This window comes from Python bivittatus, unplaced genomic scaffold (genome assembly GCF_059951505.1).
Source record: "Python bivittatus isolate LINGU-HERP-01145 unplaced genomic scaffold, Pbiv_v1 ctg000820_np1212, whole genome shotgun sequence".
Taxonomy (NCBI): domain Eukaryota; kingdom Metazoa; phylum Chordata; class Lepidosauria; order Squamata; family Pythonidae; genus Python; species Python bivittatus.
In genome coordinates this window covers 284,975-310,605 of record NW_028277107.1, presented here as the reverse complement: position 1 = coordinate 310,605, position 25,631 = coordinate 284,975, and the positions used below count along the sequence as shown (strand labels likewise).

General features: G+C 45.1%; 1 protein-coding gene across 1 annotated transcript; it reads right to left on the bottom strand.

Annotated features, from left to right (window-relative positions):
- Window positions 1-11,088: 11,088 nt before the first annotated feature.
- LOC148214020 (vomeronasal type-2 receptor 26-like) lies at window positions 11,089-21,093 on the bottom strand. The gene is made up of 8 exons (XM_088128862.1): window positions 21,049-21,093; window positions 19,920-20,095; window positions 17,484-17,775; window positions 16,259-16,490; window positions 15,669-15,877; window positions 13,865-13,999; window positions 12,343-12,469; window positions 11,089-11,999 (listed from the first exon to the last, which is right to left on the bottom strand). The coding sequence occupies exons 1-8, from the start codon at window positions 21,091-21,093 to the stop codon at window positions 11,089-11,091; spliced, it is 2,127 nt and encodes a 708-aa protein (XP_087984988.1).
- Between the last annotated feature and the right edge of the window lie 4,538 nt (window positions 21,094-25,631).

The window sequence follows — 25,631 nt, the reverse complement described above, 5'->3', positions numbered from 1 at the left end:
CATGGAACCAAGGACACTTGCCCGAAAATGTGACAAAATGCAAGCGATTCAATTTTTCCTGTAGCTACTTCCTCATCCGTGAAATGCAGAACATTTAACAGAAAGCTTCGCTCAAGGCTCCTCTCCTTGGAGAGACGGGACCTCTTTGCCGAAGCGCTTCAACAGAGTGACCAGGAGACTTCCCCTGACTGGCTGCTGTTGCCTGCCGGTAAACAAATCTGGCAGCCTTTGTGGCCAACAGTCCTGTGTTTATTTGCTTGTGTGTGTGTAGTGTGTGTGTGTCTGTGTGTCTGTGTGGTGCAAAATAGGGGATTGGCTTCCATCAAGCACTTGGAATACCCAATAAATGCATCTTGGAGCATTTTCTATTTCTTTTGCTCAGAAGGAAGGGCTGGCTTTTTAAAAACCCGTATCTACATTTCCCACAAGCAGGATTCATACAACATGCCAAATCCCAAATAGGTTAACAAACTGCGAAAGTCCAGTTGTGAGAGATGGATAAAATATGTTATTATTGACAAAGAAATAGTAACTTGAGCATGCTAAGAGTGCAGCTCTTAGAGAGATAAGGAAGTAGTGTTAAGTGTTATGGTTATCAAATAGTGGCAGATGGAGAGGAAGTTGTCTCTTTGTGTGGGACAATGTAAATACAAATTAATTTGGAGCAATCTTTATCACTATAATGCAATTAGCTGAAACCTTGAGCAATTACCATAGATGAGGTGGGAGGGACCAGGGATGGAAGTATGGATGCCCTCAAGGTTAGACAGGACCACACTAGTGCAAGGTTGTTGTTTCCAGCTAATCATAGAACAGAGGCAGACAGTCAGACAACCAAACACAAGATCTAAGGTAAGATTAACTAGTGATCCGGTAGGAGTAAAAATAATTGAAGTAACTGATCTGCGACAAACTATTGAAACAGAGGCAGGGTATGGAGATGCAAACATCTAGGTAGAATGGGTCAAATATACAGTAAAAAGCTTAAAGGAGAGCAATTGCTATGCATGTGTCTCTGGTAAACCGGTGGCCCAAGTGGTCCCCTTTCCCTTGGGATGGAAAAAGAATTTAAGAGAAAAATACCACCCATATTCTCTGCAGCGTAAGGGAACCACACAGCATGCCTTACCAGGCAAGGTGTAGGATTCACCACAGCTGTAGGGGAATTAGCAACATGCACTGATGTGCTGAATGTAAGTCAAATAATTGGTGGACATGGGAATTACCCTAACCTGAAAATTCCCATGGCTGATCTGTGGTGGTATTGTGGGGGGAAGACCTTGAGATCCACACTTCCTCCCTTCTAGACAGGCACTTGTGCAATTGTACAATTGGCTATCCCATTCACCTTGGCATTTGAAAAAGAAGCCATAGCTAAAAGGGCATCCCTAGCAACATCTTTTGGTGACAGAATTAATATTGACGCTATAGGGGTACCCAGGGGAGTTCCTGATGAGTTCAAGGCTAGGAATCAAATAGCTGCAGGATTTGAATCATTCTTGTTTTGATGGGTAACCATAATAAGAATTTGGACTGGATAAACTACATTTATTACAATCAGCAACCACCCCTGATGGGACAATAACTAAAACCTTACAGGGACTAACCACTTTGGCAGAGGAACTAGCTGAGAATTCAGGGATAGATATTTCCCTGACAGGATGGCTAGAATCTTGGTTTGGGAAGTGGAAGGATATGGTGGTATCAATACTAGCTTCCCTGATAGTAGTGATAGGGATTTTAACTGCATTGGGGTGCTGTATAATTCCCTGTGTTAGGGGCTTAGTCCAGAGGCTGATGGAAACAGCTATATTCAAACAAATGCCTCTGAAACCACCACCTTACAGTGAGAGTGTGTTCCTCTTAGAGGATTTAGCAGAGAACCCCAGAGAAAGGGAATGTGAGAATAGGCTTTCCCAGTTGGAAGGAGGGTTGGTACCTCATCACACACTTAGAGAAGTTAGAAGCCAAAGGCGACAAGAAGTTGCAATAATGCTACAAGAGCTTGACAGTGTCAATAATAAAAGAATAAAAAGAAAAAGAGTGGATTGTGAGAGATGGATAAATATGTTATTATTGACAAAAAAATAGTAGCTTGAGCATGCTAAGAGTGCAGCTGTGTGAGAGATAAGGAAGTAGTGTTAAGTGTTATGGTTATCAAATAGTGGCAGATGGAGAGGAAGTTGTCTCTTTGTGTGGGACAATGTAAATACAAATTAATTTGGAGCAATCTTTATCAGTATAATGCAATTAGCTGAAACCTTGAGTAATTACCATAGATGAGGTGGGAGGGATCAGGGAGAAATCCTAGAGCGGCCGGAAAGACTGTACACCCAGAGTACCTTAGCCAATGGGGAAAAGGGGAGGGACTTGCGATCGGGAAGGTATATAATTAGGCCGGAGTGTGAATGTGGGCGTGGCTTCTTATTTGCAATGAAGCCCACCAGCCTTTGCAAATGCTTCCAATAAAACTTTACTTCTGACCAACCCAGAGAGATTTGTGGTGCTTGTTTCACATACAGTTCAGATTTCTCAGAAAGAAGGGCTGGCTTTTTAAAAACCCATATCTACATTTCCCTACAAGCAGGATTCACACAACATGCCAAACCCCAAACAGGTTAACAAACCCCCAAAGTCCAGTTCAGATACAATGAAATGCCAGTGAAATGAGCCTGGCTTGGGATGTTCTAGTTCCCTTTCTTCAGAGTTTGCTTTTGAAGAGCCAAGTCACACCAGGACACCCAGGCGTGTTCAGACAACATGCCCTAAGCCCAAAGAGATCCCCAACCGCAGGGGCCGAGTTCACACAAAGCACAGGGCCTGAAGGAACGAAGCTTAAGAGGCTGTCCTGGTTCACTCACCCTCCTAAGATGTCTTGAACTGCAGGGGATCCAGCCCAATTTCAGCCTCATCAGCGAATGGTGAGAATGCAGCACAATCTCTAGCCCTCCTTCCTTGCAAAGCTTTTCTTCTTTCCTGCTGGAGATTTGCAATGCAAACTCTCCCCCTCCCCTCTCCCCGCCCCCTCCCCCAGTGGAGCACATGGTGTTCCCCTCTCTTTGCAGAGGGAGCCCCCTATTGGATGGTCTGTGCAATGCAGGACCTCTTGCAAAAAGGGGAGAAAGGGGGTTATTTCCATGGAGTCAGGAGATTGGGGGCTGTGGTGGCCCCCTGATCAGGAAGCCTTCTCCATCCAGCTGCTTTGGACAACTGTAGAACATCTCCAAGCTTCCATTTTTAAGAGAGGTTCTGGAGAAAGTTGCATCCTCATTTAGAGGGAGCAGATGGAGCAAAGGAGCAGACGGGAAATGGAATTCAGCATTTTTCTAACTTAAGAGACCAAAAATAATCCTGTCTTGATTCTGTATCCAGAAAAGAGGTCAGTGGGAAACTCTGACAAGCTTTCAAGATTCTGTTCTTGAGCCCCACAACAACATCGCAGAGCTCCCAAAGGCTCTGTGGTGTCCAGTTCCTGACCTGGCTTGCCTGAAAGGGCTGACACTCAGATTCTGGCCTGGATGCAGGATGGAAATCGCATTGGTTGCACTTCTGGATGACTTATGGAGAGACCAGGATTGGGGGAGTGCAGTCCTACTAGGTCTCTCAGTGGCCTTCAGTAACCCTGACCGTGGCCTTCTTCTGCAATGTGTCTGAGGGAATGCCCTGCTTTGCAGTGGGTCTCCTGCTTCCAGAGGTCCTGATGGTGGAAGTCTTCCCTCTCCTTCAAGCAACCGCCTGGGTGTTTATTCCCAGGTTGGAGGTGAACCTCATCAGCTTTCTTTCTAACAATATGGTGAGCCAGACAGGAGCTCAAGACTAACTGGCTTGATGGACCGAGCCCGGGCAACTTCACCCAGCCGGCACCGGATCATTTGTCCGGAGGGTGCTGTCCATGACTCTGCCCACTTCGACACTGGTAGTAAAAGGAGTTTTGGTTTTGAGCCAAAGAGCTGCTTGAACCTGAGACTTCATTGTTGGTAATTGCCCTTTTCTGCGTCTTGCGCCCAGCAGATGTGTGAGTGTGAGACTCCGTCTTCATGTTTCAATCCACGCTGGTGACCAGGGCTGTGGGTCTAAAAATTCAGCTCCAGCCACCCCCAGAGTCCTTCCTGGCAAAGACTGGGAGGTCCTAGAAAGCAAGGGGGGCTGACAAGACCCATGTGCCTCAACAGGTAGCGCAAGGTCGTGCGCTGGACTCTATCTGGGCAAATACCGGCCTGCTTGTCTTGTCCCTCTCTCAGTCCAGAACCAGGGAGTGAGGAGGAGGGCCAGGAGTTCACTGGGAAGTCTCCGGGTGTAAAGGATACGCCTAACACCTTGGGGGACACACGTGTCATTGGTTGGGGAAGATGGGGAATGAGCAGCCCAAGGTCTCCCGACCTCCCCACTGGAAAGTTGCCCCTCGCCTGGGACGGGGGTTATTACCCGTACAGGCGGGAACGAGGAAGAGTTGTGCCCGAGGTTTGTGTCTGGGATGGGCTCGGGTGACCGACACAGCTGGTAGACCAGTTTGGCCTGCAATGGGGACCTTCGACGGCGCCATATTAAAATCTCTGCGATCGAAACTAAAACCTTCCCATCTGCCTGTTGGTTCCGCTGGGCAGAACTTTCTAATCCCAAAAGGTGTAACTTTTAATGCCTCCACTAATTAGGTAAGCTCTTGTGTGTGCCTCCTGCTCATTTCTACTCCCAACTTTTTGTGTGTGTGTGTGTGTGTGTGTGTGTGTTCCCCTTTCCCTCAGCTCTCTGTAAGTAGGGAAATGGGATTTCTTTTCAAGGGATGTCCTTAGACCTTGGGACCTTCCACCCCTAACCCTGGATTTCCCTAAGTCTCAGCCTGTATAGCTGTTAGAATTATTTCTTCCCAGTTTGTTTCTGAGCTGGGATCAAAGAGACAACTGGCAGTTGCACGAAATTCAGCTCTTTATTCTTCACCCAAAGCCAAAGCGGTGACAGCAGGCTGATAGGTGAGCAGCCGCGCCTGACCCCCCCCCCTTGGCACAATGGAGGCTTTTCGTTCGGCCCCTGCTTCAGAATCCCACCCCTTCCTCAGCCCCCCATGTCCCACCTCAGCACCATTCCGTACTAGGAACTAACCTTCCTTCCTTCCTTCCTTCCTTCCTTCCTTCCTTCCTTCCTTCCTTCCTTCCTTCCTTCCTTCCTTCCTTCCTTCCTTCCTTCCTTTCCCGGCCCCTCGACCCTTCACTAAGCACCTTTTCCCCAGAAAAACTATCCTTGGAATGTAGACCTTATCTGGTCTCTATGGGGACATATTCGGATCTCTCAAGGTTAGTGAAAATGGCCTCCAAGCTTCAAAAATTAAAGAAGGGAACAGGATTCAGAAATCCTTAATGAAAGCCTAAATGCATCAATACTAAGTATAAGTGTATATATATATATATATATATGTGTGTGTGTGTGTGTGTAAATACTAAATATGAAATATATGTGTAGGTAATATATAAAATCTTCTGACATAGCTAATACTCTAGCTGAAAACGTAAGGCTGCTCTTTTCCTTAATTCTGCCCTTCTGATTTATGTCTTCCTCTCTGCCCCTGGTTGCTCCACAAACTCCTGTTGAACCAAGCGGGGGGGGGGGGGGAGGAAAAGACACCACCAAGTATAGCAATGATCAGTAAAATCTGAATGACTGGAATTCTATACTTGGTGGTGTGCATTCCTGACATGCCACATATTTAATCTTTTTTAAATTACTTTTGTAGAGGCGTCCTCTTGTATTTGATTTCTGTGTATTTCTCTTTTGGAACTGACCTTTTCTCCTTTTCATTTCTCTTCTTGAGGCATGTGTGCTGGTGTTTGGTTTGGAAAGCCAATTCACAACATTACCGGGTGAAGCAAATCCATTCATACTTGAGCCACTGGGGTTGTGTGGGGGTAGGAGACCTAACCGTGTTCCCCCCCTCCAACAGATCTGGGATTCTGGACCTTTTCATAGAGCTCTGGGTCAGAGGAGAGGAAATCTGCTCTCCGTGGAAAGGCCCAGGACAGCTCCCGTGGTCAGGAAGTGGCAACCTTGAGTAGAGGAAGACTGAAGTCTGTGTGGATTGCTGTGAACTGCTGGGAGTGGGTTTCAGTGAAGGCGGAAGGGCTGGCGAGGTTGCAGAAGAGGGAGGGCGAAGGGGCGAGGTGGTCTTTTGAAGGGCATCAGACGATGCACCACGGACGGAAGCAAAGGAAAGCACATTGTATGTTGTAAGAGGGTTTGTGACGGGTTGGTGTGTTGGGAATGGGGAAGATGAAGATGGACGTCTGTTTACTGGCAATTCTGTCTGAGGGGCTGACCTCAAGGTGGGAAGGCAGTTGATCTAAATGCAGAGCTGCAAAAAGCAGCTATAAGCTCTTTGAACAGCCCACCAGAAAAGCTACCAGGAATTGGCCCAGGAAGAAGTGAAGGAGTGCATGTTCTTCTGTTTCCCTTTTTTTTCTTCCTGGCGCAGGAAAATATCTGCCCAGAAGTGAGGACAGAAGAAAAAGTCTGAAAGCTCAAGAAGCAATCTTTTCCTTCCAGTCTATCAGACCTGAAGCTGTTGGGGGGGGGGGGGGAGAAGGACATGCTTCGCCCTCTGATTTAAAAAAGGTAATTGCAGTAAATGGGCAATTTAAGTGTTTCTTTTTTGGTGTATGGCACCTTTTATTTCCCCAGTTTCAGTGAAGCCAAATAAGAAGACTTGAGATGAGGCTTTTAGTTAACAGAGGTTTTATTGGCCAAGGAAACCACCTGGATGGCTCAAGGAGTGTTGCCCAGAACCACACCTTGCAAAGCAAGCAACAAAGATCTTATAGGCATATTCAGATATTTCAGATAGTACATCCCCTCATATCCATACAAGGGAATTTTGGGATGGCCCAGGGAAAAGTAAAGGTGGGCCTAAAGAGGTGAATCTAAGTTTAAATACCTAACTTCTTTGGAATTTAGGGCCTCTCTCCTTGCAACTTCTCTGCCTGGTACCGATCTAATTTATGGCTTCAGGCATATGGCTAATGGCTTCTAAGGAAGTGGGGTGGGGGAATTCTGTGCTCTCTTAGAGGCAATCAGGCATTCAACAACGACATAAGGTGGGGGAAAGAAACGCTGTGCTCTTTACAAAGCAAGTTAATCCTTTGTAAATAAGATAGAGTGCACTGTCACATGCATGCCCACACATTATGAGAGAGAGTAAAATTGTGTATCAAAACAATGCCCTTCGTTTGGATAAAGATCTGCATTTCAAATGTTTTACTTTGCAAATTTATTTTCTTCCAGCTGCCACTGTTAGGAAAAAGTGGTCACTTCTCTCAGGAAGACCTACCTAACCTCAGAGGAGCAATAGCTCAGAGAAGGGGGAGGGAGGTACATTTTTGCCCTCTTGCTTAATTGCTGGGCTGCCCCCAAGAGTGCTTTGCATTTCCACTTTGATCAGCAATCTCCTTCCCTGCTTTGCACCAAGAATCCAGCCTTGGCCCTCAAGGGGGTCTTCCTGTCTTCTACTTTTAAACTGAAGGGGCTATGAGGAAACGTTTACTAGATTTCATCTTTGTCCCTCAATATGGATATTATGAACAAAAGGGAAACAACGTTTAGGACAATATTTGGTAGAGCCTCCATGGACTGCTATGGTCTGTCTGCAAACAAAAAAAATTTTTTTTAACAACCTTTGGCTCTAGAGGGCATCCAGATACTCTATCAATTCTTGTGTCAATGCCTGAAGGTTGAGTCATGGCAACTGGACTTCTTTAACTTTTGTTGAGAGAAAAAGAAAAGAGGTCCAGTTGCCCTGACTCAGCCTCCAGACAATTCCACCTGGATGCCTGAGAATCCTATGTCAATGTAGATTCCTTCTCTCCAGCTTCTCAAGATCTCATTCTAGGAAATTACTAGGAATGAGAAGGCATTAAAGTCTTTAGCAGCTGAAGTAGATAATAATGTTTTCATCGAAGTAGAAATGTCATGAGCAGTCCGTGTTTTGTCTCAAGGCTGCTGGCATTCACCCACACCCATCCACAGCAGGAAGGTTTGCAATCTGGGGGTGCATTTCTAGAGTTATGCTGACCTCCCATGATTTGTCTTTCCTGTGGCAGTAAGAATCAGCCGAGCAGCTTCATCTTCCACTGCATGATCAGGGAATTCATCCTAACAAGGCTGAAAGATCCCTACGAAGGTGATCTACTGGATCTGGGACTTGGCCACTCTCTGCCCTGTGAGGCAAAGCCAATCTTTGGAGATCTCTTGGGATACTGGCACTGGGCTTTCACACGGAAGGCCTCCCAAAGCAGCCAGTCCACCTCCTCTCTGGCCACAAATGGTTGAAGGGGAGGAGACCACTATTGGGCCAAGCCATCCTGAACCTTCATCAACGCTCTGTTGACCCCCACCTAGTCTTGCCCAATATCAAAACTACCCCCAGGAGAGAAGGTTCACACACTCTCCCCTCTTCTCCTTGAGTCTCCCTAAAAGCAGGGAGGTCCTTTCTGGAGTTCTTCCCACACTTTCTCCCACCGGTGGACTGAGCTGCCTCTTCTCAGACCATTGCCTAGGCTGTGGGTCTTCCTCCTCTCTCCCATGGTCATTCCCACATACCCACAGTGCTCAGGTACATGGGCACAGAGGGAAACCTCCAACCTTTGGTGCTCGGGGGACTTCATCTTCAAGTCTGGTAAGAAGCAGGAAATCATGGCCTCCATGACAGCCAGAAGTTTGTCTCAGGTAATCTCAGGCTGGACACATGGAGGAAGTCCTAATGAGACCTCTGCTTTGTCTCAGACTGTCCAGATGTTGCATGATCTGGAGCATGTTGCTCTGGCCAAATCACACCCTGATCCAGTTGCAAGTGAGCACTGCAAGTACAGAGCACCCTGGAGAAATGGGGTTGTGGGGATCCTTTTCATTCTGGGTTTAGTTCTGGCTTTGGACTAAGTAGCTTTGATGTCTCTCACTGTCCCTTTTAGTCCTCCTTGTAGCTTTTTGATCTCATCAACCATTGTACCTTAGTGGACCTCCCACAGTGGCTGGGGATAGGAGGCATTGTCTCACAGGGGTGGCTTCTCCTCCTCCTCCTCCTCCTCCTCCTCCTCCTCCTCCTCCTCCTCCTCCTCCTCCTCCTCCTCCTCCTCCATAGGGGATAAGAGGTCACCCCAGTGGAGCCTGATTTTCACATTGCTCATGGGTTGGTCCTGGCTCACCTGCTTTTTAAGATCTACATGGATCCACTGGAAAGCTTTCTAAGTGACTACCCTTTTGCAGTGCATGGGGTCTGTGGGGGTCTGGATGGGGAACAAGAGGGTTCAGCTGAACCCTCGTAAGGTGGAGTGGCTGTGGGTTGCGGGCTTCTCTGTATCTGGAAGTTTACCATCTTCCATTCTGGATGGGGCGGCGCTACCCCAGACAGACCCAGCGAGTAATGTGCGGGTCCTCCTCGATTAATGACTCCTCTTGAAGAGCAGGTGGCAGTCCTGGCCAGGAGGGCCTTTGCTCAACTCCGTATCATGCCCCAGTTACACCCTTTCCAGGATCAGGAGTGCCTCCAGTCAGTCACTCATGCTCTAGACATCTCCTGTATAGACCATTGCAATGCACTCTACATGGACTTCCCTTGAAAAGTATCCAGAAGCTACAGCTGATTCAAAATGCAGCCATGTGGGCAATTTTGGGTACCCCAAAGATGGCACACATCACATGTTTCCTGTGCGAGCTTCATTGGGTCGCAGTTTGCTTCCGCTTCCAATACAAGGTGTTGGTTATCACCTTTAAAGTCCTACATGGCATGGGACCAGGTTACCTGACGGACCATCTCACCCCACTTGTATCGACCTGTCCCACCTGGTCAAGCAGAGAGGATACGCTGCAGACCCCATCGATGAAGAAAAGTTGACTTTCTCCTGGGCCCAGAAGGAGAGCCTTCTCTGTTGTGGCTCCCGCCCTATCAATACCCTTCCCTTAGAGGTGAGGCAGGGCCCTACTCTCTTGACCTTCCAGAAAGCGGTCAAGAGCTGACTATGCCAACTGGCATGGGGTGAGAAAAGGGGCAACCAACCCTGGAGGTGGCTAGCACCTTGAAGTTGCTCCCATATGTTAATATCTTTTTCATCACCAGGATCTTGGAAGATATTATTTATGTATGTATTTGGTTTTATTGTGTTTTTATACTATTTTTATTGTATTTTAACTAATATTTATTTGTTGTTTTTATTGTAAACCGCCCAGAGTCACTTCCTTGTGAGATGGGTAGTGTCTAAATTTGAAATATAAATAGACATAAAAATAAGGATTTGGTGTGTGTACGATCAATATGCTGATGATACCTAATTATACCTGTGCACTCTGGGTTGTAGGGTGTGAAGGAAAAATAATAAAACAAAGCTGGAAACTCTCCCTCCTCCCCCTTATCTTTACTGCAGCAAACCCTTTACTTCCCCATTCCCCCTGCCTCTCTTTCTGCCCCCCCCGCCGCTGCTGCAAACCCTTTCCTTCACTTCCTTCTGCCATTCTTTGCTCCTGCAAAACAAGATCAGCTCCAAGCCGTTGCATGACCCAAGAGTGACTGTGTTCCGCTGCCAAAAATATCCCTCTTGACACTATCCTACAGAAACAATGGGAGGGCCATCTCCTGTCTGCTTAACGGTTTGCTTAAGGATTCACTTTACTGGATAAGAAGACAGACAAAATGAAATCTCCTACTTGGACCTCTACAGATTTGCCAAAGCAAAATTTCCTCTCCTTCATTTCCCAGGATTTCCTGTCTGGGGAGACCCCCCTTTGGAGAGGGTGAAGAGATGGAGAGAGGTGGACACCTTCTAAAAGCACCTTTTCAAGTTGTGCAGCCTGAGAATTACTCCATGCTTGTAATATTGGCTTAACTCATTGAAACCACTTAGGGAGTGGCTGCAAGGAGCTGTGAGGAGGGGGCAGTATGGCCAGTTTGCTTTCAGCAGGTTAGGTGGGAGCAGTGGAACCATGTCAGAACCATGGCAAAGCCATCCAGAGGTATTTAGAGGTTGACCCTAGGAAGCCTAGTGTATTACAAATCTTTTTAGAGATGGGAAACACATACACAAAATTATGACTCTGAGAAAAAGATTGCAGAAGTAATCAGATCTTGATTGATGCTTTCACAACTAGCTGCTCCTTGGTATTTAGATCTGGTCTTAGTAAAATAATGTAGCACTTAGGGAAAAAGATGAAGCCCAGCAGGCCAGCACTGGAGGCCAAAATGGAGAAGATCTGCACGGCCACCATGTACTTCCCTTTGGTGCTCAAGTAGGAGGGTACAAAGGACACCCAGACACTGCAGAAGACCAGCATGCTGAAGGTGATCAGCTTGGCTTCATTGAAGGCCCCAGGGAGGTTCCTGGCCAGGAAAGCCACCATGAAGCAGATGGTAGCCAGGAAGCCCATGTAGCCAAGAGCAATATAAAACATGGCCAGAGACCCTTCATTGCACTGCAGGATGATCTCTCCTGGTTGGGTGTGCATGTCAGAATCAGGAAATGGCGGAGAGACCACCAGCCAGATGCTGCAGATGACCACCTGGATACTGGAAGAATAAAAAATGATGGAGATGGCCAGACTCCTCCCCAGCCACCTCCTCACTTTGTTCCCTGGCTTTGTGGCCAGAAAGGCAAGGACCACCGTGACTGTTTTGGCCAAGACAGAAGAGACAGCAATCGAGAAGACGATGCTGAAGGCTGTCTGCCGGAGAAGGCAAGTGGCTCTCCTTGGCTGGCCAATGAAGAGGAAGGTGGTCGAGACAGAAAGCAGGAGGGAGACGAGGAGGATGTAAGAGAGGCTCCGGTTGTTGGCTTTGACGATGGGAGTGTCTCTGTGTTTCACAAAGATTGCTAGTACAAATACGGTAGGTAAGGACAAGAAAAGTGCAAGGGAAGCCAAGATGGTCCCCAGATATTCATTGTAGGCCAGAAAGCTTATTTCCTTAGGGACACATTTATCTCGCTCCTTATTTGGATGCTGATCTTCTGGACATTTGGTGCAATGATCTGCATCTGAAGAGAAGAAAAGTAACATTTACCAGGTTCAGCCCCTAATCTAGTCTATTCTATGCCACCAGCAAAGACGCTGCATGGGGTAAGAAACAGAATAAATGAAAGAAGGTGCAATTTTAGGGACTGTGACCAACTTTATGAAACTCTGAGGGCACTTTTCTGCTTTTTAACCCTGTTGGAGGATGCATGCGAATGAGTTAGCAGTTCCTCTTTCATACCTTGGCTTCCTAGTTTGTCTATTTTTAAATATGTTTCAGAAATTAGGCAGTCAAGGTGAGATCTTCACAGAGGGAGAAGTGTCAGCCTTCTTATTGAAAGGCTGCTTCACTTTGGAGTCACCCACCTTCCTGAGAGGAGAAGGTCCCCTCTGCACAGAAAACACAGTCATAGCAGCAAATGGGCTCCCCTTCCTGACCCACCTTGAAAAATCCAGACTGACAACTTTCCACACACCTGGAGGGAGGCAGACTCTGAGCAGAAAAAGGGGAACATAAAGGAGAGTACATTAGGGTTGTCATCAAAGGAAAGAAAAAGTAGACTAGGTCCATCTTGTAAGAGTTACCACATTCAGCACCGAATGAAACTCTCACGAAACACAGGTTCAGCTAAAGAACTTTACTCAGGTGTAATGCAGGTGATACAAACAAAGCCAGGGTTGATTTGGCGCAGTTACATAGAGCAGTTTTATAGGCTTCCCTCCTTGACCCAGATTTACCACCTCTTTCCTGCCCTTCTCCCCATTGCCTCAGTTACTGAGTTGCCCGGGGTATTTCCCCCTCGCCCAAATGGCAGATTCAGCTGTGTTTCTTTGTCTCTCTCATTGCTGTCCTTTGTCTGTGGGGTTGTTGAGTTCAGTGGGCTTTTCTTCTGCAGGCTAAGCAGGGAATCCTTGATTGCTTGCTGATTGCTGTGCTTCCGAACCGCTGCGGTCTGCGTTGCCTGGGGTGCTTGAGGGAAGCCGGGTTTGTTACAAAGTATCCACTTCTGCCCTGAGTTAATCGCCACCGCCTGCCGGCAATTAACTTGGGGTTCGCCTGACTTCCTCTTTTCTGCTGCCTGCGCCTGAGGCAGTGAAACTGACTAGGGCCGGTGCAACTGAGCAGCGGCGTTCACTGTGCCGGACCAGTGAGTCTGACACATGTAACGGAAGCAGCTGTTTATCCTGGAATCTCCCTTCTGTGAGATCAAAGCATCTGAGTCTAGGAAGAGATGTTCCTTCTTTTTCACCTCCAGACTGTGGAATAGTCTGCAATGAGAGATTAGATTTGCCTTGACTCTGTTGGCCTTTGAGAGAAATGGTCAAATGGAGCTCTTCCAGGAATCCTTTGTAAGAGCCAGCCTAGCATTTTAGGAACTGGTTATTGTATTATGCGTGTTTCAGTTTTGTAAACCACCGTGACGCACATGATTATGGCAGCTGAAAATTGCATATATAAAAAAGAAACAAATAAATAAACTCTGTCTTCCGGTGAGTCTGCTGCCTCAATGTTTTACATATTTGTCTACTGTTCATCATGAGTTTTAGTCCACATCTATAAAACATGGAAAGCATTATAAAAATAAAAGCAAAATGGCATTGTTTGAATTGGGAATCCAGACTCCCTTAATCAGGCGTAGCAGTGGACATGTAAGCCACAAATGTGAGGAGAGGTTCTCTGCAACTCTCCTGAACCCTTGAAGGGCTTCAGAGACTTCAAAGAAGCTCCACAGAGAATGTGTTGATCAATGACAATGCTGAAGAGGACAAATAGCAATGAAATGGTTTTCCCCACCTTGTTAGACCTTTGTGGCCAGATAGCAGTATCCTGGTCGATGGCAAACTTGGGTTCCTGGGATTTCTGTCTTGCAAAACTCCCAAACTTCACCCTGACCACGGACTTGTTGGGAAACCATAACCAGTTCACAATCTCCAAGTCAGCTGCCAGCTCTCCGTTCGTATCCAAATACACCCCATCCATGGAATGGTTGTAAAACTGGGGGGTTTGCAGGAAAGGATGGAGCTAGAAAGGGAAGAAGATCAACAACAAACATCTTGCAGCCTTTAACGCAAGTAAGAATGAGTCTTCCTTGTGCCATTCTTGAGCCAGGGTCTTCTGATTCACTGAATAGCTAAAGCCTCCAGGTCAAGGAGGAACATGGGTATCATCTGCCCTGTTTTTCTTGTACAGTGTTTTTTCAGTTTCTCAGCCTAGCTTACAGCCTTAGGACTTTCTGGTGGTGTCCCATCCCCGTCCTCCCTAGGCCTGACCCTTCAAAGCTTCTAAGCCCAGAGGTGAAGGGCCAGCTGCAGTCACCTCTTCAGTTCTGATTGATTGTGGTTCTCTACTTGAATGGCTATGAAACTCATTCATGTTTGAAGAGCCCAAATATAATTCATGAATACTTTTTTCTCTGTGTTCAAATATTTGGCTGTTGAAGCCTTTAGATGGATACATTATCACTGTCATATATTTCTCTCTAAATTGAATACTAATTTGAACTCTAAATCTAAATCTAGACCTACACCTACATCTCCAGTTCTCTTCCAGAAGAGAGGGACTTCACTTGTGCTTAGTACATTGGTAGAAGGGGTTCCCCAGAGTAAGAATACAGGAATGTCCGTAATCAACTGCCCCTTAAGAGGGAATGTGGGAAACATAAATTGGTTTTCCATGGAAAAGGTGGGAGGTGAAGTCCTTGGAACTCAACCTGGAGATGTCTGCCTTGAGGGAAGATGAAATGAGCTGCTGGGATTGGGTTCAGTTGTGAAGTGACATTAAATATGAGTTGATAGACATTCTTTGTTGAATTTCTGGGAATCTTTGGCCCATTTTGGGATGGATGGCAGGAGTCTGACCACATTACGCTCAATTTAAGAAGCAGCTTAAGCCACAAACTTCACCCTTACTTCAAATGTCTCTGTGAACACAGAGCTATAAACTTCTCTTTAGGAAACCCTACTATGGCCACTTCATTGAGGCCATTTTGCTCCTCACACACAAGTATTCTTTGTTGTAGCAACCCCAGTCTGAATTTAAATCACTCAGCTTACTATTAGTTTAAAAGTTAAAGAAATAAGCAGTAGAAAGGACATATTGCTGGTAGCCCCTAAAGAATGGAGATGCTTTGGACAGGGTCCCAGCACCATCCATTTTGGTACAAAGGATGGGGGGAGAATGACAGAGGGAGGGAGACGTCACAGCAGAAACAAGCAAATGCACAGTTAGAAACGGGTTATGCATTTATTCAATTTACAAGGCTGCCTAATTGGCAATGACTGGTTAGGAGGATGGAAGGATGGTATCTTCCTGCAGAGAAGGAGCAGGGAAAACGCCGTTCTCCAGAGACAAAGGGGTCTCACCAGATGTGGCAGGTGTTACCACATCGCCTGCAAAAACAATAGCTAGATGAGGGTGGAACAAATGGGACCAAGATATAGAAGGATCCAGATGATAACATTTTCCAATTGACCTTTATTATCCTAGTCTTCTCCTCCCTCTCTTTATCTACCATACAAACATGATAGTTAATGTCAGTATGATAGGGTCATTTGTTTGAAGGGGTGTGTTTGAGATGATCTCCTCAGAACAATCTGGCTTCCCCTCTCCATTTGCTCAATTCCTCCTGCTTAAGTAATTTTAAAAGTAATGGGTGTGTTCAGCTGAGATTCTTTGATGGAAAAGGAGATACCTGCCAAGGTTGTAGCCCATCCAGTCCCAAGATCTTTCCAGCTTCCTTCAGCATCCTCCTCTTGGATCTGGAGACACGGGCAGCATTCAGGGCTCGTGCCACAGCCCAGATGGAGTTGTAAACATGGTGGCTGTCGAGAGAAAGGGTGGCTTCAACCTCCTGCTCTCGTAGACTTTCCATTTCTTCATCCTCTTCGCATCTCCACCAGCCTTTAACAGAAAAGGGATGCTTTTGAAATGAACACAAAAAAACTTTGCTGCCAAACTCAAAGATTGAAGGGAAGAAGTGGAAAACAACATCACGTTTTATCCATTTCTTTGTCTGAATGGAGAAGGTGAAAATGCTGTGAACACGTTGGAAATCTTGAAACTGCAAATTAAAAGTGAGATCTCCCATGGCTGTTACAATCCAGATTTTTCCTACAGTAGGTTTTATCAAGAGCTGAAACATATGGTCAATGAATGCCATTCCATAGAAATAGAAAGTAAGCAAAGTGGGCTCTGCATAGTAAATAAATACATTGACTTGTTTCCATCTGAGGTATAAATCAGCGTCCAAACTGTATAAATTCATATTGTGCCCAGATATGCTTTGTGAGAAAACAGCACAAATGCCATTTTGGGTGAGTAAAGGTGTTAAAGTTTTGAAGAACCTTTCTCCGTTATCAGTTTCTGGAGCAACAAGAGCCACTGAGGTCCATCTGAAATACTGGATCATTTTAACCATTGCTGTGTATTGAATTCCTTCTTTTGGGAGCATCCGGTAGAAAAAAGGGAACTGGGTTTTATCATTCAGATCATCAGAAACAAAAGCATAAGAAATCTGGAGAAAATGGAAGGAATTGGTAATGACCCGTGAAATCCAATTCATATATTATTCATTCCGAATATTAAGTAATTCCAAATTGTAATATGATTGCAGCACCAACAAACACACTAAAAATGGGGACTTGCTCAGTTCTTCGAAGCAACATAGGTAAGCCAAAGATTTTGCCATCATGCCAATCAGCCTTTGGATGACAGTTCTGAGGGAAAGGATCTCAGATATTGACTACATTAGCCAGACATGCAGACTGGCAGCAGTGCCCTTCTCTATCTCAGTAGCCAAAGCATCACTGGGATCAGCGTCTGGTGACTTCATAGACACACCCCTACAGCTTTCTCATCAGGTGTATGGAAGTGGGTTGCCAATGCCTTGCTGTGGGATTTACTTATTTATTTTTTTAACCTCCCAGTCTATCCTACAGCCTGATGGTCTCCTCCAAGTCTCAACCAGGACCAAGATGCTTAGAAGGAAAGGTACAGAAATCCTCATCCTCTTTTCTCCTCTCCTGTTTTCTACAAAAGCCCAGTCAAGACTGGTCCAGGAATTTATTTATTTATTTATTTTATTGATTAAATTTCTCACCCACCCATCTCCCTGATGGGGAACTCTCGGCGACTCACAACAAACATTAAAAACAGAAATATATATGAACACATAAAACATCAGTTAAAAGCATTAGTAAAAAGGAGAACAAGAGCCCAAGAAGATGAAAAATCTGAGGCTGAAGACAGGAGGCCTCTATAGGGCTAGCCATCCCCATGCTTGAGATATTCCGTCCGCACCCCAGGCCAATTTTATTTCCATGTGGAGGAACAATGAAAGAGAGGTTTTCATCTTAGAGAGGAAACCGCTATAAAATTAGTGATTGCACTCTTGATCAACCAGTTTTACATCTCTACTACAACATTAAACATCTCTTGCATATTTTTGGAATAGCCTTGGAGATTCCAGGGCAGAAACTGACCATAATCCACACCTTTCCCTGCTAACCTGTGGGATTTTGTAGGTGCTGAGCATGGTTGCAATATGTCGGGAGAGGTTGGATTCGGTCCCTTCAAGAACAGCCAACAGATTTTTCTGTCTTCCGCATTTGTAGTTTGGAACATTTGCCTCCCCAGCAGAAAGCAGGTCCAGCAAGGCTTCTGTGTTCATCTCTGCATTGAAATGATTGTCGTGGACGTTGTAGCCCAGAGTGACGTTGGGTAAGATCAGGGGACTCTGGTTGATCTCGCGGATGGCAATCAAGAAGGACAGGAGGTACCAGACATGCATGATTTTATGCCTGGAAAAACAGAAGATGTACCATTGTCCCAAATTCAATTGTATTACCCCATTCACTTCTTGTTTCCTTATTGATATGAAGAAGAAGAAGTAGCAATCTTAATTCAGGGAGGCAATATGATGGGGTAGGCATGAGTGCAACTGGGTGGAATGATACCCATGATTGAGGGATGGGCTGTAGACTTTGACCCAACATCTGAAGAAAAGGAAGCGCTCTGAAGTTTAATTTAAAGGAGAAAAAGACTGATGGTGCTCACTTCTAATATATTTGGATTTTAACCGAATATAAAAATAGTACATTCAACCTCTAAGCTTAGGAGTAAATGATGTAGAAACTTAAGAAGTAACAAGGAAGAATCATTAAATATCTTCAATGTTACAGAAATGATAAATTTACAGCGAACGCTATAGAGAAAACATAGATGGTTTACAGATGTAACTGCAGGAGTGATTTCTAAAATCACTGGAAATATAACAATCAGATTGGTTCATTCTTCCACGTTTGGTTGCATTGTAAAGCTCAGCAAGTTCGGAAAATGAATAAAACTCTTTCCTTTCCAGCCTGCAATTTTTCTATTACAGATCACAAACTCTACATTTCTACAAAATGCACTCAATGAGCTTTCCATACGGTAAGAAATTCAAGAGTACCTTATGCTTCTTCCTGGAAAGCATGTATAATTCATTGTGCAAAATAACATCTGTGGGATTGTGCCTCAACATCAACAATAACCTTATATTTGTGGTTAAAGCAAATGGAAACCATTTTTGGACCAGCTTCTACCACATCTGAAATTGGGGTTTCTCTCGGATTACATTTCTGAAATATGAATCTTCTATGATCTGTTAAATGAGGAGAGAACTTGAATTCATGAGACTGAAATTACTGTAATCTTTCATATTATTCCAGTACTGAATCTTGCTCACTGCTGTCATTGCTGTATTAATTTTATTTTAGTAAGATCTGTACTTTTTGCGTGAGCTATTTGGATACATAGATTGAAATTGATATATACGAAAAATCTTTATTAAACCCAAGAAGAAATCTTGTAGGTCTCCTCATGAAAGAAAATTTCAAGCTATTTCTGCTGATGTTTAATTTTTCGGAAAATTCTGTCATCAGGCTATTGCTTTTCATATTATCCCCACCAGATCCCAGTATCATTATTGTCCCCTTCATAGTAACTTTGCCCAGCATTTCAGAACCTTTACTTTTATTCACGTTTTAAGTGAATCAACACTGTTTCTCCTTTTGTTGCTCATTTCTGAGATCTGGATCTCCTTTCCTTTGATTTTATCATCTGGAATAATTTGAGGTGATGAATAAAAGAGGCCAACTCACTGCTCATTTCCAGCTCTCATTACTGAAGGACAGAAGTCCATGACCTCACAGATTCATTTTTGGTCTGTGCTGTTATATGCAACTTACTTCTATTGTTAAACTTTCAACCAACCAGCCAGTATGAGCTGCAAGAGACTGAAAGCAAGTTGGGCTCAGGGAGGTTACCTCCTTGCCATGAACCCCAGGATCCATATTTTCCTCTCCTCGCCCTTTCTGCTGATTGACCCCAAAAATTAGACATTAAGTGGGACGTGCAGATACAGCTGGTCCTTTCTGCTGTGCCTGGCCTTGAAGGCTCTTCTGCCCAGCCAGCTGCAGGGAGAAGGGGGGAAATTTGGCCATGGGGCTTTGGGGACTAAGAAGATGTCCTGCGTTTCGTCCATTGTGTCACTTACCAGGAATAATGGCTCTGAGTTCTCTGTCTTGTCAAGCCCAGTTTTTAATATCAGGAGAGAAACTCTCTCAGCTCCCCAATTTCCTGCGAAAGTGAGAGCCACTTGTAACCACTTGCCAATTTCCCTCCACTTCATTTCTCTTCAGAGGTTTTCCACAGCAGACATGATTCTTGCTGTGCATCTGAAGGTCAGGCAACCTTGGTTTGCTCTTTAGGTCAAAAGGGGTTTCTCCAGATGAAATAGCAGGTCAGGCATTTGGCTTTGCCTCAGTGTTGATGCATCTCCAACCTTTCCTCACCTCCAACAGAAATTTAGGAGGGACAAGATCATGGGAAGGGAGTAAAATAAATTAGAGATAATTAGCAGTAAATGAACTAGCAGCAACTCCATCCCCAAATAATGACTCACCAGTGGAAAGGTTGGTTGGAGGGAATATCGGTGAAAGTGTAAAGTGGATTTACACTTTTCTTTGCAGTAATGATTCCCCCAAAGAGATAATCGCCTGGCCTGAAGTGATTTATCCAGTCAAATGGATCTCGTTGTGAAGTCAAGGGGCATTTTGCCTTCAGCATCTCACAGGATATCTGGGAAGGAGAAGCAGAAAAAAGAGGAGAACCATTCCTCACGTAGCCACTTGGTCCTCACAAGCAGTCAGCAGAAAGATTAGAAGCAGCCCAAATATGAGAGTTTGATGGCTTTCTTGTGCCAAAGCTTTGTGTCTGAAAGGAATTTAGAGAAATAATCCTCCTCAAGTGCCCTGGTCTTCAGCTCCAGCTCTCAGTGGTCCAGGAGACTTTTATGCTGCTGTCCTTTCGGGCTCAGGGCAAGACATCATCCTGTCTATCTCTCTCCTCTGCTGCTCCTTTCAAAGGCGATCTTGAGGGAAATCCCTGGAGATTTGTCCAGAAGACAAACAAGACCATCCTCAGTTGTAAGTTGCAAAGAGGAGAAAATCAGCTCTGCCACATCCTGAATTCATTGGGGTGTGTTGGGGGGGGGGGAGGTGGAGCCACAGAAAACATGTTTTCCAAATGGACCAGATGTGGTCTCTCATCTCAGAAATTTTATGAGGGGACAAATTTAGCAGTTTCAAACACACTTTCTATTTGAATAAATAAATCCATATTCAGGGCACATAAGGATCCCAAATATTTTGAGAGTTTCTTTTCACGTAGTCAGAAGAGAACAACTTTTCATGAGGTCTAGCCATTACCAAAATTTGGTCATTGCCCATCTCAGTATGGAGTGATCCTCGGTGGTTTACAGTAAAATCAAGAAAAATTATTATTTAAAATACAGTAAAAATACAATAAAAAACATTCATACATAAATAATAATACCTTCCTAGGTACTGCTGGTCGAAAACAATATTAACCTACAGGAGCATCTTCAAGGTGCTAGCCACCCCTCTTCTTGCCCCACACGAGTTGGCAGAGCCAGGTCTTTACCCCTTTCTGGAAGGTCGAGAGAGTAGGGGTCTGCCTCACCTCTGGGGGAGGGCATTCTATAGGGTGGGGCAATGTCAGAGAAGGCTCACTTTCTGGGCCCCACCAGTCAACATTCTTTCATCAACGGGGTCCATAGCATGCCTTGATGGACAGTGCCTGTGAAGAGGAGGGTGGTGTGAGAGATGAAGGCTATCATGGAGGAGGGGTTGCATTCCAGGAGGGGAAAGGAGACAAGAGACAACACAGTCTGCAAGGGGAGTGTGAGAAGTGAAAGAGATTCAGGATAGCCACTCCCTAATATTTCCCAGGGTAGATCCACTAGTTCGTGAAGTATAGATTTAGTTTGGCAAGATTCTGTCTATGAGGTGTAAGCAAATAAAGGAACTTTACTCAGCTGGTGTCAGAATCGGCAGCAATCAAAATATATATCAACTAGTGGACTGTTTTATTAGCATAGTAAATGCCATTTGTATATAGGGAATGTTTTCGTAGCTTGCTTTGATTCTGCCATTCTCATTGGGGGCGGGGGGAGGGCTCAGTGAAAGAAGACAGAGCCGGAGCAAGATTGAAGGCCAGGAAGAAGACGTGTTATCGGGGCTGGAACGTACAAAGTCACACCTCTATGAGAACTAAAAGTGGTGCCTAGATTGAAGGGGGGACGAAGGGGGTAAAAGTAGAGGGAAAATTATGCGGGCTTTAGTTTTAGCAATGCTTGGCTTAGAGCTGCACGTATCCTCCAATAAATGAAATCTTTTATGAATCCACTTTGGAGTTCTAGAGATTGGTCTGTATTGGAATTTGAACATCGTAGACCTGACAACTGGACTGTTTCACCGTTGTTCTTGGGCTGGGCCTGACACATACCCTCTGTGCTTGCCCGGGTCGGATGGGTTGACATAATGAGGGTGGTAACCTGGTCCCATGCCATGTAGTGACAACCAACAACTTGAACTGGACCCAGAAGCAAACTGGCACCCAATGCAGTAATATGGAGGGCATGAAAAAAGGGCAAAAGGGTTTGAATGTGGATTCCTGAAATAGGGTGGCCATAGAAATTCTGCCCTCACTGGAATTCTGGTGAATAGAATATATTTGAAAGTTTTTGGATTCTTCTGAGCTTGGCCGATTGATTTCAGACCTGCTTGCATGTTGAACCCTGGGACCAGGGAACCACATGTAAGAACCTGCCCCCTCAGCTGGTGGGACTGGCCCATCAATGCCTACTGGTCTTCTAAAAGCTTCAAGTAAATAATTGCACACCAAGAACCAAAAGGAACTCCAGAAGCTTCTTCGCCGAGTATGTTAGTCAGAGGCTGTTCTCACTCTAGAGGAACAGATTTTACCTGCAAAAAACCCCTTTTTCAAAGTATTTATTTATTTATTTTAAAAATGTATGTCCCTGCCTGTCTTAAACACATAACTCAGGCGATTAACAATCTTTACCAAAAAAAAAATAGTAAACCCGTATAACCATATAATTCAATACACAAAAGAAAACCAATATACTATAGAGCAATTCCACAAAAACAGACCCACATATTGTATATGGGGCTCCCTGAGTGTCCTAGCCCTAATATCTGGGGGGAAAGGCATATTTCTAACAGCCTTCCAGAAGGTGAAGAAAGTTGAGGCACTCTGTATCTCAGGGGAGAGACTGGTAGGAATATTGTTAGGACTTAGAAGACACTTTGGAGAAGGGTCTGGCTATCCTTGGACAGTTCTTCATCAAGGAAGTTCATGTCCTGACTCTTGGCACTTTCATCCATCAATCACGCTTTGATGGTTTCCTGATCTTTGGCACATTGTTATTTTACTCCAACCTAGAATACTGTTCCATTTCCATGCATCTGTACATTCAGATGGATTGCATGAACTTCATTAGACTGTCACACTCTCTTATAATTTAAAAGAGAATTTCTATAAAATGATGTACCTTCAGTATTTGTCATCAGAGAGACCATCTAAGGTGTATAAAGGTCCTTCTGACTGTTAATAGAAATGTGCAAAGCATGAAGGGATATTTTGGCAAGCATGGTGGACTTGCAAAAAAGCAAAAAAAATATTGGATACAGACATATATGATGATGAAAAGAATTTTAAAACTTAATTTTCAGTTGAAACCAGAGCTTTTTTTACTAGGACTTAGGGACTTAAGAATGAACACATGACTGATGTGGGAAGAAATGCATGCCACATTGGATTTACAAATGAAACCGGCTGAGGTCTTAACAATTACAAGGGACAAAAAAATAATACATCAGAAGAGTGACTTGGATAGCTTTGATATCTTGGTTTAAGGAAAGAGATGTGTTAAACTAGTCAAGGAATTTCTGAGAGGAGATAAAGAGAAAATGATAAGAAATCAGCTTGTGGGACATTGTTTGAAGGGATTAAAATCAAGCTTTTAATAGAAGGAATATAAAGTGGATTTATTTGATCAGGGTTAAAATATACAGTATGTGTTGTGGCTTCTGGTAGCTCTTAATGGAATGTTTTGTTTTGCTAGGACTGAATGACAAGGCTTTAAAGACTTGTTTATAGACAACAGATCAGGTAAGGGGAGAGATTTATTTTGCATTATTTTTTAGAGAAAGTGATAACTTGGAATGTAAAATGGATGTATTTGATTAAGGTTAAAATAGATATGTTCTCTCTCCGATCCTGTTTAACATCTACATGAAACCATTGCGTGAGGATATCCGGTGGAATGGAGTGAGGTACCATCAGTACACTGATGACACTCAGCTTTCATTTCCACCCCTGGCTGTCCAAGTGATGCCATGGAGGTCTTGTCTTGGGTTGGGAAGTTATGGGTGGTTGGATGGGAAACAGAGACCACTGCTCAACCCTAACTAGACTGAGTGGCTTTAGATATTTGGGCCGCCTGGTTCTGAGGAGTTTCCATTTCTTGTTCTAGATGTGGTTGTACTATTCCAAATATAACTTGGGTGCAATATGGAGGTCCTCCTGGGCTCCCTCCTGTTTCAGGAACAGGTGGCAGTGTTGCCAGGAAGGCCTTTGTGCAACTTTATGTCATACGCCAACTCTCATGCGCCAAAAGCCCTGCTCACAGTAAATCATGCTTTGGCCACCTCTCAAATGCACTACTGCAATGTGCTTTACCTGGGGCTACCCTTGAAAAGCATCCAGAAACTACAGCTGGTGCAGAACGCAACGGTGCAGGCAGTTATGTGCCTTCCTCCATCAGCATGCATTGCACATCTGATCAGGTGCACTGGTTGCCAGTCTGCTTCCAGATGCAGTTCAAGATGCTAGTAATGACTCATCTGGTCCTTCATGACATGGGGCCAGGTTATTCGAGGGACCGCCTCTCCCTGAATATGTCCCATTAAGTCTGGCAAGGAAGGGCTGATTTGGGTCCCATCTATTAGGGAATGTCATCTGGAGGGCCCAGAAAGAGAGGTTTTTCTCTTGTGGCACCACCCTTTGGAACATCATCCCCAGAGATTAGATTGGCCCTGAGCCCACCGGCTTTTCTCAAGGCCTTCAAGACCTGGTTTTATCATTGGGCTTGGGTATCCAGATGTGTAACAGAGGCATGCAGTGGCTATATCAATTTGTTGGTGTTGGTTCTGATTTGTTTTCCTTGGCTGTTAATTATGTGTGTGTTGTTTTTGCAGTCATGCGTTTTATGATGTATTTACTGTTATTCTCCACCCAGTGTCTAAAATGGAAACAAGAAATAAAGAAATAAATATGTGTCTGCATTCAACAAATGAGCAACCACCCATCTCTGCAGATCCTTGGCCAACTTGACAAACAGAGCCCAAGTCCATGACAAATCAAGACCCACTTCATTCATACTTAGGTGGGCCGGTTCACACCCTTACAAAAATCTTTCCTGATGCTGGATTGTATAAGGATATTCTCTTGCAGAGGTTTGGGGCCAACTTCTCCCATCCCATCATTGGCTCATCTTCAAAGTTGGGAGACCATCTGTGATTTCTCCCTTTGTGTATCTGCTGTCAGGTTTGGTCAGCACGGGGCTTCGGGGAAGCTCGCAGCCAGACCACGCGAACTCCACCGGCGGTAGCTAGCGAGGAAAAGAGGAACTAAAAGCGCCGCTAATTAATGGGCCACCTGCGCCCAGCCAAACAGGAAAACCGCAGCGGACGTTTTAACTCTACACTGATAACGGCGCGAACCAACAATGAACGGGGCCGCAGGCAGCGAAACAAGATCGCCGCGCAGCACAGAACCCTCGGGCTTGCACGTAATGGGGGGGGGACCAACCCAAGCTGGAGGGGACTGTCAATCAAGGACAATGGACCCTGACCGAACCTGCCATCATGGACAATCAAGAGGGATTATTGGGGGGCCGATAATCCGCAGCGGTAACGCGATCGCGGGGCGGAAAAAAGCGTGGGAAGGGGGGAATATAACGAGTGATGCAATTGTACCAAGCCAGTCCTGGCTTTGCTTGTGACTGCTACGTTACACATGAGTAAACCTCTTTTGTGAGCCACACGTGTCACGGGAGTTTCTCTGTCGAACGGGGCAAACCTTACATAAAGCCAGGACTCACCGTTAGCGGTACCCGGTACCACCAAGGAGCGTTTCCCTTTCTAATACAGGCATGACCAGCAACGAGGAATCCGTGGGTCAGCTGGAGCACGAGGAACCCGGACTCGAGGAGGGATGGTCAGAGCCA